This window comes from Rutilus rutilus (assembly GCF_951802725.1).
Source record: "Rutilus rutilus genome assembly, chromosome: 17".
Taxonomy (NCBI): domain Eukaryota; kingdom Metazoa; phylum Chordata; class Actinopteri; order Cypriniformes; family Leuciscidae; genus Rutilus; species Rutilus rutilus.
In genome coordinates, this window is record NC_140230.1 from 13,973,285 (window position 1) to 13,988,314 (window position 15,030).

The 15,030-nt window shown below is 36.1% G+C and overlaps 2 protein-coding genes across 2 annotated transcripts; both read right to left on the reverse strand.

The window, feature by feature from the left end:
* hoxa11b (homeobox A11b) lies at window positions 1-2,094 on the reverse strand (the record flags this gene model as incomplete). Its single annotated transcript, XM_084385815.1, is given in 3 exon segments — window positions 1-562; window positions 1,325-1,955; window positions 1,957-2,094. Coding segments are annotated over 3 exon segments (1,002 nt in total). The 3' UTR covers window positions 1-329.
* A 6,799-nt stretch (window positions 2,095-8,893) lies between these two features.
* Window positions 8,894-10,508, reverse strand: hoxa13b (homeobox A13b). The gene is made up of 2 exons (XM_084385830.1): window positions 9,869-10,508; window positions 8,894-9,162 (listed from the first exon to the last, which is right to left on the reverse strand). The coding sequence occupies exons 1-2, from the start codon at window positions 10,491-10,493 to the stop codon at window positions 8,921-8,923; spliced, it is 867 nt and encodes a 288-aa protein (XP_084241956.1). The 5' UTR covers window positions 10,494-10,508; the 3' UTR covers window positions 8,894-8,920.
* Between the last annotated feature and the right edge of the window lie 4,522 nt (window positions 10,509-15,030).

A 15,030-nucleotide genomic window follows, 5' to 3' on the forward strand; every position in this document is an offset into this window, starting at 1 on the left:
ATTTATATCTCGCCCTCCCAAACATTTTTTCCATCTAAACAGATTTCAAGCATATACTTACTGCTATATGACACATATGTAAAAACTACAGATCTTGGTCAGATAATAATAAAAATAATAATAATATCAAAAACAAAATCCCTGTAAACTGAATAGTCACTTAACTGAATAAAATGAAACATCATAATAATAAAGATTACAGAGAATATAAATGCATGTTTATGGATGAAAAAGTCTGTCAGAGGAATAAAGGTCGCATGTCCTCTGGGAACCGGATTGTTCATCCACGAACTTGAAATGAACCATCTCGCCTTATAAATGATTTCGATCTAAAGCAAAGGGTTCGTGGTGTAATACTGCAAACGGTCTCTGTTTAGTTTTTTCTCTTTCATTCTTCTGTTTTGAAACCATATTTTGACCTGACGGTCGGTGAGGTTGAGCATTCTGGAAAGCTGTAGCCTTTTTTCTTTGTTGATGTAAACACTGAAGAAAAATTCTCTCTCCAGCTCTCTGATTTGATATTTCGTGTAAGGACACCTTTTTTTCCGTGTCTTCTGTCCATCTGCAGTATAAAGAAGAAAGTCATTTAATTTGAAATAATTGCATAAAATAATTTACATTATAATATATAAATAAATGCTTATACAGAAGAGACAACTGAATAGCTTTTAGTTAATAGGCTACACCCAATTGCCGTTTTCCCAAAATTATACACAAAACTCTTTCGGTTATCTAAATCTGACTGTACTAATTAAACGATAAATCAGTAATAACACATTCTAGTCTACATTCAGCCCTTAAATTGCTATTTGAATGAAATATCGAGTTCTACAACTATACACACACGTGTAGGCTCCTTTGATTATAATGGAGGCTTAACATTTCACCTTCTTTTCATTCACCACAAAAGTCAAATAAAATAAAAAATAATAATAAAGAAAACGGATAAGATTTGCCTTTTAGCATTTAACAGGAACTCAAGTCAGAGCAATACCAAACAAAAAAATTCCTGACGTAAAACGTGCAGTCAGAGGCGATAAATAAGCACAGGATATCCATGATCTCTTAAATAACGCTGCATTAACAAATAGCCCGACTGTAATGAGTCTTGAAAGCATGTTTTAGAAGACTCGAAGGGAAATGGCCTATCATTCACGGCCAATTTCAATTTCGAGCACGTGATCTCGCGTTTATAACAAAGTTTTGTTAGGGTAAATATACAGGGCCCTCTGTAAACCTTATATGCTTATAAAACAGCATATAAAACCTTTAACAACAGCACGTTACATCTGAAACTTTCTCGCGGAACTGCTTGAATACGTACTGCCGCTGCTGCCGCTGAATTTCTCTTCGTTGTTACCGGAAGATGGCTCCGGGCTGCTGGTTTCTTCACACCGCTCTGCCTCCTCTGTTCCCCGGCAACTGTCGCTGACTGAGTCCGCGGGCGGAGGAGGCGCCTTCCCGGTCGCTCTGTCCACCGGGTGCTCGCTCGGCTGGTTTTCCACGTTCCCGTACGCTGTCTCGAAAAACTGGTCGAACGCTTGGGGAAGCACTCCGTTCCTCCCTACGCTGCCATGATACACGTTGGCCGAGTGGCTCGTGTTGGAGTGGTAAAGAACCGAGTTATTTTTCGATAGCATGTCCCCCAGAGTTCCAGGATTGGACAGGCAGTCCCTGTGCACCATGTCCTCGGTCGCGTAGCAGTGTGGCAGATTGCCCCTGGAGTGCCACTTACTGGACGTGTCAATGGCATAGTCCCTGAAAGACACTTCTCTAACGCTCTGAACTTGTGGCAAACTGGACGTGGAGTATGAGTATGTCATGGGGCATGAAGACGGGGTCTGGGGCAGAAAAGGAGGAAGGCTGGAAAATTCCGTTCCAGACACGTAATAAGTACAGCCGGGCAAATACATGTTAGACCCAACGGGTACCCGCTCCTCAAAATCCATCATGACACTTGGTTGGGCACGCCACAACCATAGCACTGCCTCGCATCGTCGTACAGAACTGCTTCAGCTTCAGTGGCTTTGAAGCAGATCCGCCGAGCAGAAATTTTTGAGACGTGAGCTGACGTGGAGATCCATCTCCATCCATTCCAGAGAGCGCCAGTCATGTGACCAAGGGCAGAAATTGACATGTACCTCTTAGAATATTGTATGCCAACATGTGCAGATGTTCAAGTCGTGGAGTGAGCGATACTTTAATTGATGAACGTGTGCATGCAGTGGACCACAGTTGGTTATGTTGACGCTTTGGATTGCTGGAGAAACCCATCCGCATGCTTAACAGCCAACGCGCCTTACTAAACATCACCATGGCTTCTCATGTTTATGGATTTGTTCTGTTTTCTCAGACATCTCGTTTCGCTGTAACTCTCTCTCTTACTGTATAGGCTCTTAAAAATAAAGATTCCAGGAATTTCGCAGCGATGTGTACAATTTGAATTCGAAAGTGAGGTTCTTGTTAATTGAGAGTTGCTTGTAATAAACTAAAGCGAACATAATGGTATGGCTGTGTGGTGGAAATAAAACAGAATTACGTTATGTGTTTCATATATTTGCATTTCTTTCACAATAGTTCCTTCAGAACATTAAATATCCTTCGACCAATTTGCTCAAGAATACATTACGCTTTTACTCATTTGAAGCCCTTCTGAGGTTTGGGAAATTTAGATGATATTGAAGCAATAGCCTATAAATGATTTTTTTTTATTATTACAAAAGGCGCTTTTGGATGAGCATGATGATGAGCAAGTATTGTTCGAAATAAAGGTTCCAAAAGGGGTTTCAAGGGAGTTTCAATAAAATAACCATTTTTGGTTCCCCAAAGAACTTTTCAGTGAACAGGTCTTAAAAAAACGTTTTGTTTTTTTTTAGTGTGAAGAACATTCTAAAAAATACAAAGAGCCTTTTTCCACTATAAAGAACCTTCTGTGGAGTGGAAAGATTACATGGATGTTAAAGGTTCTTCATGGAACAATCAATGCCATTAAATAACCTTATTTTTAAGATACCTTTACTTTTAAGAGTGCTACATAAAATTGCAATTCATTTAGATAGTTTTAATTTTGACTGCAGAATCCGGCTATTTAATTAATTACATAATATGAATAGTACACGTTCTTGTACAAGACTTGTTTTCAGCGCCATTTGGTTAAAACCTATACATAAATTAGCTATATGTTTTTTTTATTATTTGCTTCTTTATTTAATATTTTTTTCACATATCTACAGTATTTATTCAAGAACACAATTGATAATAAGGGTAAATTTGCGTTCTCCCGTGCAGAATTCATAAAGCGTTTTACGCTTGCCAAAAAATCTTTTAAGGTAGCCTGTAGTCTGTGTGTAAGGCAAGACAAAGGCAGAATTTGCCTGGGTTGGGCACCAGAGTCATGCAGTGAAGCGGCTTGAAACCACAGTTGAGGCCCATTAAGTTTTAGCTTATGACCCCCTTAGAATTACTTTGGATTAAACCATGAACAAGATCCGAAAATCTCAAAATACATACATTTATGAAGAAATAAAGCCTGTAAAGCGATCGCATGTGTTAAACAACGAAAATGCGCTCTTTGTGAGATTAGAATGGTTTGCATTTTCCCTCATTGTCAACGCTGATTTCGTTGGTATTATAGCTTTTAATGAGTAATCTTGTGCTGGGAGGCAACAAAAACTAAAACCAGTCCAAGACAGACGTGGTTTTATGGTGCTTTTGGTATCTTCCTCCAGCCATTGTCAGCTCAGACAAGCCATGGCCGTCGGAGAGTGATCATGAGACGCCACCTACTTGGAATTCGTGAACTTCAATGAGACCTGAAGTCACGGGTAACAGTATATTAAAGGGAGACAACGGTCCCGTGCGTTGTATCGGGTGAGAGTCCTATTTTTAGCTTCTTCCAGGCTTAAATCCACAAGAACAAATGCAAGTGTTCATCGAAGGTGATCATGCATGTTTCGGTCAGTAACAATAATCGTGCTATGTATATAGAGTTAAAATAGAAGATGCCTTTCAGTGTAGCGTTGCTGACCAGGCCCACGACTGGCTCCATATGACTCCACAAAGAAATAATTTAATCTTTACATTGCGTTTTGGCTTATTTGAGAGTGTGTGAGCAAGACATTAAGGGTGATGGTCACTTCCACATAGTAAGTGGTAGTTTACAAATAGCCCAAACAGCGCCCCGGATGAGGTTTGAGGGTTTCCACGAGTATTGGCTTAATTGTATTGCACGGAACTTTGGCATTTTCTTGAGCATTGTTTTTGACTCTGAAGGGAATTAGGCAAATGACCGATAAACTGAACTTTTCGCACAAGTTAGCACTTCTTTCTTGAGAGGCACAGTATTGGTACAGTCCAAGCCAATTTGTCATCACTTCTACTCAGAACAAATTAAATTTGTTCTGTGTTCGACTCAATCCACTTTGAAAAGCTGTGGTTTTGGATTTTTTAACAACCCAAGTGTCCGAAAATTGTAAATCGTTCAATTGTCGTGTAAAAGCGCGGTAAAGCTCGCGCAAAACCTATTTGGCGAATGCAATGAATTTCACAACACTATTTTCAATTCAATGCATTTAAAGAAATTTAGATTTGGCTATTTACCTTACAAAGCTCTTTAAATTGGAATAATGAAATTATCTTCTTATGTTGAATGACGTCTAGACACCTTGAGAATGCGAAGATTATAAATAGAAACGACACTTTAAATTAATTGAATGCCATATAGTTATAAACGTGCCATTATATAACAAAATAATTTAAAATCTTTTTAGTAGCAAGAGTCTGTTTTCAAAAAGAATGCATTCAACGAATTCAATATTGGAAAAGCTATTTTATTTGTAGTTAAGATTAAAAAAAGAAACGACAATGTGTAATTTTGATGTGAAAATGTGATCTTACTGTCTTTGGTGCATTTACTTAGCACAGATTGTTTTGTCGCAGTGCAGTTGAGGGTCCACTTTTCATATTTTCATATGAATGAGGTAAGATATAGGCTTGAAAATGTAGGCTCTAAAATGCCCTGTGTCTCTATACGTTTTTACTCTGTAACCACTTATTAGTAGATGATTTCTGTGAAATGTTAAAAATATAGAAGAAAATAACCCCATGTTTTTGTTTTCTGATTCCCGTCACATTGGCTGAAGAAGGTTGGTAACGAGTGAACGTAAACCCAACCTTTGCCTTGCACTTGCACGGTAAAGTTTGGTGAGTGTCGACGTTGATGTCACGCTGACCTGGGAAAACAACAGTTTTACAGGGGACCGAATTTATCAGAAGTGCAGACCTGCATAGAAACCAAACAAGTGAAATAAAACTGTGGCTGAATATGTTGATATGAACGGCTTTAATGCGCCCTTCACTGGGAGGAAAATGCGATAAAACGCATATAAAAAAGTATTAAAAAAGCACACTTTCGTCTAATTTATGTTATTGAAACATATCTAAATATTAATTAGGGAAAAGGCGCGTTTCATAAATTAATGTTAGTATCAGTAGGAATATCAGAATTTATCGTTTAGTAAAACAGCCTATTTTATAAAACATTTTAGTATTAGTAAACGCTTTATTTTGTCATCATAATTTTATAAAAAAAAAAAAAAAACGAACATTTTGCGTCTGTAAACAAAAGTGCACAAATTATGAAACTTTCAAAGCTGAATTACAATTTATAATTCGGTGTGCACCAAAGACTTGCTCATGCCCATATAAGTCAGACGTATATGAGGTGTTTTTCAGAATAATTAATTGTATGATTTATTTGTAAACATTAGGCTATATTTAGGCTATTTCTATTTAATAAGAAATTAGCCTACTAGACAAGCACCTAACGTTGAAATGCTTTGGATGAGAAATGGAAACGACTTGGTTGTCGTTGTTGCTTGTTTCTTTCATTAGGCCTATGCATTACGGTTTCACGTGTGTGTTGGCATCATCCTACATTATCCAATATTTGTAAAAACGAATAGCCTTCATATCCAAAAGTAGGCTATATAAACACCAGCCATTTTCTTTCGATAAGATGAAGTTTATAATATCTAATATTTAGCAATGTTATAAACTCATACGCAACAGCATCTGAATTCAATTTACAGAGACCATCCCCAATGTTGAGAAGTAGCCTATACTGGGTTAGGCCTACTAAAATGAATTTTTTTTCAGTGCCTTTGGGTGGCAGCACAGTCTAAATTGAAATGTCCTTTGATACACTGAAACCCAAATTGTAAATCCCGTCCATATGTACTCCTCTCCACACTTTCCGAATGCGCAGACGTTTTTCAAGACCGCAGCTCATTGGCTGCCTTCAGATCCCACAAATAGATTCCATGATCATTTCTAAGCCTTCATACTGTGATATAGGCTATACGAATTACTTGTGACATAACGACAAATTGCATAACGAATCTAAATGTAGAGTTGTTGTTATTTAATGCATTTATAGAATACAATAAAATCAAGGATCAGTTGTTAATGAAACATATGTGTATCGGCTTATTTGAAATGCAATTGTATCAGCTCTGTAACAAGCGCAAAGAAGTTGATGATAAGTCAAAATATTTCCGAAATAATAATATTTTTTAAAAGTTGTGTATAAATTAACTGCTGCTACCGTTTTTGCAGAATAAAAACGTTGGCGGTGAAACATTGTTACACGATGTAACTTAATTAATTTCGAGAATGCAAAGATAAAAAGCCAAGTACACAAAAATAAACTGGATTATTTATTATTGCATTTAATTTCTGGTGTGTGTGTTTGTATTTTATTGTTATTGATGTCTTGGTGGCTTTGGTTTGCATTTAACTTGAGCAATTGGCATATATGTACACCGAGAGTTTGTATTTGAAAATGCATTTGTTGAGAAAGTAATCTTTAATATGTCTAATAGTTCAAAGTTTCTAAAAAAAAAAATATTTGAAACGACTGTCAGAAATGAATAAATTTGAAACGGGAAATGTTATGTCACTAATCATTTTATTCAGTTCACATCTGATCGGAAATACATTGTACGTGTTTATTCATTTTCTTTTTTTCGTTTTTATGTGTCATTTGGTTTTTTCTAATTTGTGGAAGCTGATTTCAACGGAACTTTTTGTTGGAATTTATTATTTACGTATCTATTTATTTATTTGCTTGATCTTTTTTGGTTTGTTTTAAATATAACATTGTGTATAAATATTTGTTAGTTGGAATTCTAGAAGTACTTAATTTGTAATTTTGTTGTGGAAAACAATATGCCTACCTCAGAGTGACTCCAAAGGCTAAATTGTGAGTCTTTTTTTAGCTGTATTTGGCTAAATTGAGCATTGTGTGAAAAATATTATAGCTATAGGCAACCACCAATATCAGAAATATTCTGTGTTCTGCCTTTCACTCACTTCTTTCTCCTTCAGATTTTTATTTTTGACAAGGTTATTCATATTAAAGTAGCTTAATTTGCATGGTGTAAGAAAAAAAACACACACACAAAACACCGACACAAACATACTGTGATATTACCCCTACTTTACCTGTTTTTGGAATCCGAGTCACTTGATCTTCAAGTCTTTAACAAAGAAAAAATTCATAGGTTTTCTGTAGCTTAAAACCCGGTTCTTGACTCAATTTTGAAGAGCGCTTCATGCCATAAAGGTTCTATATATAAGGATAAATGTCTTAAATGATTGCATAATACTTTCATGTTTTAATTGGTTATTTCGATTATTTTCTAGTGATCAAAAACGATCTGTTTAATTCATAAAATGTAGGCTAATTAAAACTAAATTAATTAATTAAAACTAAATCCACTAAAATATACCATGATGGGAACCACTAAAAGGTTATAGCTAGCCTATATGAAGCGCCTGACAGAATCTATAGAACCTTTTCTTAAGTGTGTAGAATCTGATGACTGAAAATACGGAAAAAATAGTATTATAACTTTTCGGTGCTTTGCTAACTAACTCAAACACATTAACCTAGTATTCGTAGATTTCAGATCTCGAATACTTCTATGAGGAACAATGACCCATTGCAGGAAGTCAAGGCAAATGCATATGTGTGCCACTAGATGGCAGCACTGTCACGCGGATGGAAAAGGGTTATTTAAAAAAAAAAAACACTTCTCAGGGATTTGGGGAAACACAACAATATGATCTCACAGCCATTATTCACTCATTCGTATTAGCAGCTTATTCTTCTATTTTGCTCACTACTTTCTGGAAATAGAATAAGCTATAGAAATAGCTACATTCAAAATAAATAGATATTATCATGTTTATGTTAAACATTTTGGCAAAAAAGTTGACATTCGGAATAATTATCAAGATACAAATATTGAAATACATCACTTAAAATGGGGAGTTTTATTTGCATAGAGTCTGCAGTAACACGTGCGAATTTGTATATTTCGCAGGTGCATGAAAGCGACTTTTTATTTACAAATGTGCGCATGGGGTTCAAAAAAAGAAAAGAAAAGAAAAGCTCGAAACAGTCTTGGGGTAAATTTAGTGTACATTTAGCGTAGCATGCATATCCAAAGTCTGAAACGTTCAGTTGTTTTTATGGAAACGTGATGTGTAAAAAACTCAATAAAAAATAGGCCTACACGAATTGCCATGGTTTTGTCTGTTTACTTCACTGATTTTCTTTCACTGTGTTGAGTTGAATTTACAATCCTCCCACGTGTTTCTGTCAAAGACATAGATTAAAAAGAATAAAAAAAATCATTTGGTGAATATGGGTATATTGTTCTTGAGCAGTAACTTTGCTTAAACAATGTCAGTGTATTGGCAATATGTACACATTGTTTTCCCTCCTGCGCATCTCCGCAATATCTCGTGACGTGGAACAGATGATGGAATGGATTTCAGAATAAATAATGTTGAAGGTCCTTCCATTTATACCCCTTTGGTATTTCAGTTTTACTTTTTTTTTTTTTTTCAGAGCTTAACTGATGGCCTTGTACTTGTTGACCACTTTCTTCTCTTTCACCCGCCTGTTTTGAAACCAGATGGTAACTTGTCGCTCGGTCAGGTTTGTGTGAGCAGATATCCTTCTTCGTTTGTCCTTAGTGATGAATTTATTTGTGGCATATTCTCGTTCTAGTTCCTTCAATTGAACCTTGGTGTAGGGAACCCGCTTCTTTCTCCCTCGACGCACTGACGCTCCATCGGTACCTGACACAGTATCTAGGGGTCAGAATCAGATCAAAAGCAGTATAAGTGTCGAATAATACAGCATATAATTAAAAAAAAAAACACATTGATATATGTCTCCAAGGCAGTGCAACCCAAAAAAATGCCTCAAGTAAAACATGCACAAATAAAAAAAACATAGCCTAAATTAAAAGAAATAACTATTTGCAATCATGAAAAGTGGTGGGAATAACCTATAGAAATTGTAGACCATTTGTACTTTTTCAGATGAATAATTTCTAGTAAGCTCCTGTTTTAATCTTCCTATTCCTACACTGTTAAAAATGCTGGATTGTTTCAACCCCTGTTTGTGTCAAATATGGACAAACCTAACCGTTGGTTTACATTTTTAATTAAATTTGTAAACCCAATGGTTGGGTTTGTCCATATTTGAACCAAACATGGGTTGAAACAATCCAGCATTTTTAACAGTGTATAGTAAAGCTCCATTTTACACTGTAAAAAAAAAGTAAATGATCAAGAAGTTATAACAACATATATTTGTGCATTGCTTGAACTCATCAAAATAAGTTACGCATATTTCAACTTTATGTTATACGAGATTCAACTAATTTTTAAGTCAGTTTAATGTAATTAAGTTGAAATGACTTAAACATCCAAGTTGATTGTACTTAAAAAAATTAAGGCAGCAACTGTTTTCCCCCCTCTCATAATAAAGCAGAAGTGCAGCATTTTTTACCTTGGATAGACGATTTCCATAAGGTTGTTGACTGTGTTTGGTCTTTCGGGCAGTACACCGGACTACTCCACCCGTTCGTGATAGCCCAGGGCTGGTAGGTCTCAACAGGCAGAAGAGACTCGTGTCTCGGTTCCGCAGGGCTGCTCAGCGCAGGTACGACTGGCACGTCGAGATAACTCGGTACAGGCTGGTAAGGGCCAGACGAGTAACCCTGGTAGAAGGCAAATTCCTTAGCACGAGAAGGGAACTCCTCTCCCGAAACAGACGTGTCCATGTATTTTTCCCCATAGGAGGTGGGCTGCGGACAGGACTTGGGCATCCTACACGGGTAGTAGCTGCCGCCAAAATATCCATAGGGCAAAGACGCACTGGGAGAATTCTGCACGGCCGAACACGGACTGCATTGTTTGACAGGTTCTCCCATGCCCGACCCTGGCACCTCACTCGACGAGTATGTGCTCGGGGCCAAAGAAGACGGGTGGGCAATAAGATTCCTGCACTGATTTGCAGCAAAATTGCCTCCCACAAATCCTTCCATGTTTTTGCTCATATCATCCAAGCCGTTGTCATAGAGAAACATCACCGGGTCAATCCAGCGGGAATGGAGGAGTAAAGACGCTGTCATAGCACGCCCTACATGGAGCCTAGCAGCTCTTTTAGAATTCCCCAAGACTGAAAGAGAAGCAGTGGATCAGTGGAGTAACAGATACCCATGCGTCCCGTGTGCGTCAAGATCCGACTATTATTGGACGAGCGGAGGCACGTGATATGCAAAGAGGCTGATAAACGTCTAAACTGGAGATAACGCCGATCTAGCAAGACATGCATACTGCACTGTACTGAAACAAAGTGGATGGATTTGGTCAAAAATACCTATAAAGATTCTGATGATAAGCTTTATCCTAAAGAGGAAACCAAGTGGCATTCCATTGCGCAATGGCACTACATTTTACGCGCCTTCATATATAACTATTTTAACAGTAAGATTATTGCAAATTCGTAAATATCATATTTTCATATGGGCTACTATTAAAATACAGTTAACAGTAATGAAAAAGACAACGCGGATGGTTTTTCTAGTTGGTGCGTTTCAATCACCATATATTTTGTAGTAACATGCCAGCAACTGTTTTGGTTTATTACGCTATTATTATTATTATTTTAGAAAAACAATCATTTCTTCAGTCTAATTTTTTTGTCTTCCAAAAATATTGATCACGCAAATTAAACAAGGAACAGAAAAAGACTTAAAGTGGCTATTTTCTTTCTTTCTTTTTTGCGCCGCTACAGGGAACCATCTCTGTAATCCCATCGACTATTTCGAGCCCATGAAATTGTCAAAAAACAAATCACACTTTATGAAAATGACCACCAGTTTATTACTCTATACGGCTAGAAATCCAGCCCACAATTTGGCAAGCCTCGTTTACATATGAGTTACACACGGCTGGAGGCCAAGGTCAAGTTGAAAGTTGCAGTCTAGCCAGGGCCCTTGTTGTCACTGAAGGCTAGACCGTCTGGCAGGAAACGACCATCTCCGGGTAAATTGTAAACAGGAGCACACAGGTATTACAGTGCTTGTGTTGTGATGCCACAGATTCAGCAGTAGCGTCTCTTGATCAATGTTTCCAGTACAGTTCTGGTTATTTGTTGGCACAGAGGTCTGGCACTGCTGGAATTAAATAGCGAGAAGCTAAGAGAGGCAATATTCAGGCTTCGTATTATATTATTGCTATTCACTGTAAAAATGAATAAATAAATAAATTAAAAAGTTGCTGCCTTCATTTTTTACGTAGCCTACAATCAACTTGGATGTTTGTCATTTCAACTTAAATGATATTAAACTGATTTAAAATGAGTTGAATCTTCTATAACATAAAAAAAGTTAAAAATTGAGTTAAAACAATGTAAAAACATATTATGTCATAACTTATTAATAATATAATTTTTTACAGTGTTGTTATTATTACACTAATTTTTTTATGCCTAAATTTGTAAGTACAATCAATTTGGGTGTTTAAGTCATTTCCACTTGAATTACATTAAACTGACTTTAAAAATACGAGTTGTATAATTTATTTACAAAAAAGTTATAAACTTATTTTGAGTTAAAGTAATGTTAAAACTTTTACAGTGTGTGCTGTTATCATCATAGCAGGAGACTATTATTATTATTATTATTATAATTACTGAAATATGAAATAAAAATCCCGGATTCATTTTCAGTCTAATTTCATTTATTTAAGTCTATTTTCAAATCAGTTTTCTTCTTAAATTAGCACACGGTGAGCGACTATGTGAGTAGGCCTAGCCTATGCGAACCCAATGAGTCTAACATTTTAATTTGAAATTTGTAAGTTTCTTGTTGCGGTTGAATTAATAAACCCCCTTGATTTTGGAACGATCCTTTAAAATAGTTAACAAATAGCCTATATTTTCCACCTAATCTGAGAAACAGCGAGTCCCTACAATAGCTCACGAACTGTCACTTTCATGAATAATATATCAGCCTCAAGAATACTGCAGTATAGGCTACAATTACGATAGATATGAAGATTTCTTTTAACAATATTGGTACATTTAAAATTACTACTATGCATTTAGCATAGCTGTTTGTTAGATGCATAGATGAAGGATAAAAAAAGAAAAGAAATCAGGTTTAGTTACCGAGGGGCAGCCGTTTGTATACGCTCGCTACAGCAAAGTAAAGTACACAGGAAATAAGCTCGCTGGTGGCGTGGAAACACGGGCATGTTAGGCGCCAAGTCCCTATTTGATCTTTTTAAGGTTTCTTGAGCTATTAGCGTTCAGCGTTGTCCGACCCTCTCACAATAGCTGAACGGTGTAAAGACAAAGTCATCATGTGAACAGGCGGATGTGAGAATTGTTGGTGTACATACTAAACCCAGAAGATTCAATGCACAGCTACATTGACCCCGCAGTTACAACCGGTAATGGGCTACATTATTCATCAACTTAAAAAAAATTATAATAATATATATTTTTTTTTTCTCAAGATTTGACATCGAAACCACAATTGTCGTGTTTGTTCGTCGTAGCCCAGTCAGTAAAGGCCTGAAGTGGACGCATTCTATTTTAGGCTACACAATCAAAGAGCATATTAAGGATTTAAGATGATGTTTATTAAAAATAGATGCTCTACTGGTATTTGTGAGATGCTGAAGAAGAGAATTGGGATCATTTAAATTCTTGCATGCTATTTGGCTAATCACAGAGCATATTAAGGTCTTAAGACGATGTTTATTCAAAATAGATGCACTGGTATTTGGGATAATTTAAATCATGTGGATCGCAGAACTTTCTAACTATAGCCTATGTGTCTGTGTAATTGGAACAGACTGAAATGAGTCTTTAAACAATTTAAACCAAAGAAATAACGAGGCTTGGATCTAATTTCCTCTCAAAAACACGAGCAAAGAACTGGAACTGAGTGAACTATTGCCTAAGACAAATTTACAAAATGTTCATTTCAGGTTCTAAACGATGTATACTTTTATTCATCTTCTGCAAACATTCATGAAAACCAATATAGGCAGAGTCGGGGATGCTGTAGCCTATATTAAAAGTAAATATTTGAAAGGCACGAAACCTTCTGTCCTTATTTTGTACACTAGAACCGTTAAAATCGCACCTGGTAATGTACCTGTACATATTTCAGACACACACTGATATTGCGAACATGTAGCTTATTTAATTAATAGGATAATTAAAAAATCACTTTCCAATCAAATTTTCGTTCAACGCAGTTTAACAGTTCGCGTAATCTTTTAAAATTTGAGGTAGCTACTGGAAATGTTCAAAAATGTCTTTTATAAATTGAAATAACGGCACTGGTTTTGTTGAATAGCTAGCCAGATACATCTAAAACACTTGCAGAGCACGCCTATTAATATAGGTTATTGATTAGGCTATCTTAATTATTAATTTACTTTAACGGATTTAATATTAGGAACATCTTTTTCTGACGTTATTGTTGCATTGGAATTAAATTATATTTACATAAATGTAAATTTTTCATGAACGTCACAACTTCGATGCAAGCATAAACCGGATGTCCAGTTTATTTTGAGAGTATATAGCCTAATGTGGAATTATTGCTCCCTGTCAGTTCTGATAAAATATCGCCAACCACCTTTATTACGCAATAATGAAACGTTACCTCAACGAAAAAAAAAAGAAAATGTATATTTTAATAATCTATTTTGTGTGTTGTCCCTAAGCAAAGATCACATAACATTTAGTTAATGTTTTAATGAAATTGGCTCGAAGAAATTGTTTTATTGGCACATCATGATTCAAAGTCCAAACATCCGTCACATGCATAATTCTCTTTCTCTGAAACCAAACAGTTTGACTTACAAGTTTTATTTGTGTGTGTGTGTGTGTGTTACACGTGTGTTATAGCACGACATATAGCTGCGAAAACAGTTGACTAAATATTTTAATTTGTACTCTTTTAAGTTCCAGACTATACAATTAAATGATATAGTGTACAGGCGTAAATATAATTAATTATCCTAAATAAAACGTTTTTCATAAATTGGTCAATGGAAACTGTACAGTAGCATAGGCTATGTTTTTTTTTTTTTTAAGGTAATATTAAATTTACATGCAAAATGATTTTTGATGGAACAACACAATAGCCATATGTGAAAATAAATAATAAAATAAGCTTGTTTTGAACCATGGGCTAAATATAAAGGCAACGAGCCATCTTGTAAACACACAGGTCTTCTCAGCTAAATGTCTAGCTATATATTGTGTTTCTGTTTTCCGAATTATGAAGCCTGTCTGTTCTGGAAATAAAGATAGTGAGGCATTTCTTCAAGTAGTTAAACCTGACAACTTCACATTACACCTAGGCCTAGCCTACTCAAAACCCTATAGCTAGCCTACATATATCCTATTTCGACCACACCTGGAGATCGTGTCAAGGTCCGCAGAATTAGCCTAAATAAAAGACATTAAACCTACTGTAGCCTGCTTATTTCTGCCACATGAAAAAGAAAATTAAATTAGACAATTTGTTAAGGGTTTGAGAGTTTTTGAGAACTCGATAGAGGTCATTCAACACGCAGCGTGACAGCTTTTGAAGGATGTCTAATATGTATTATTGCAATTGGTCGTTTCAGAAAGCATAT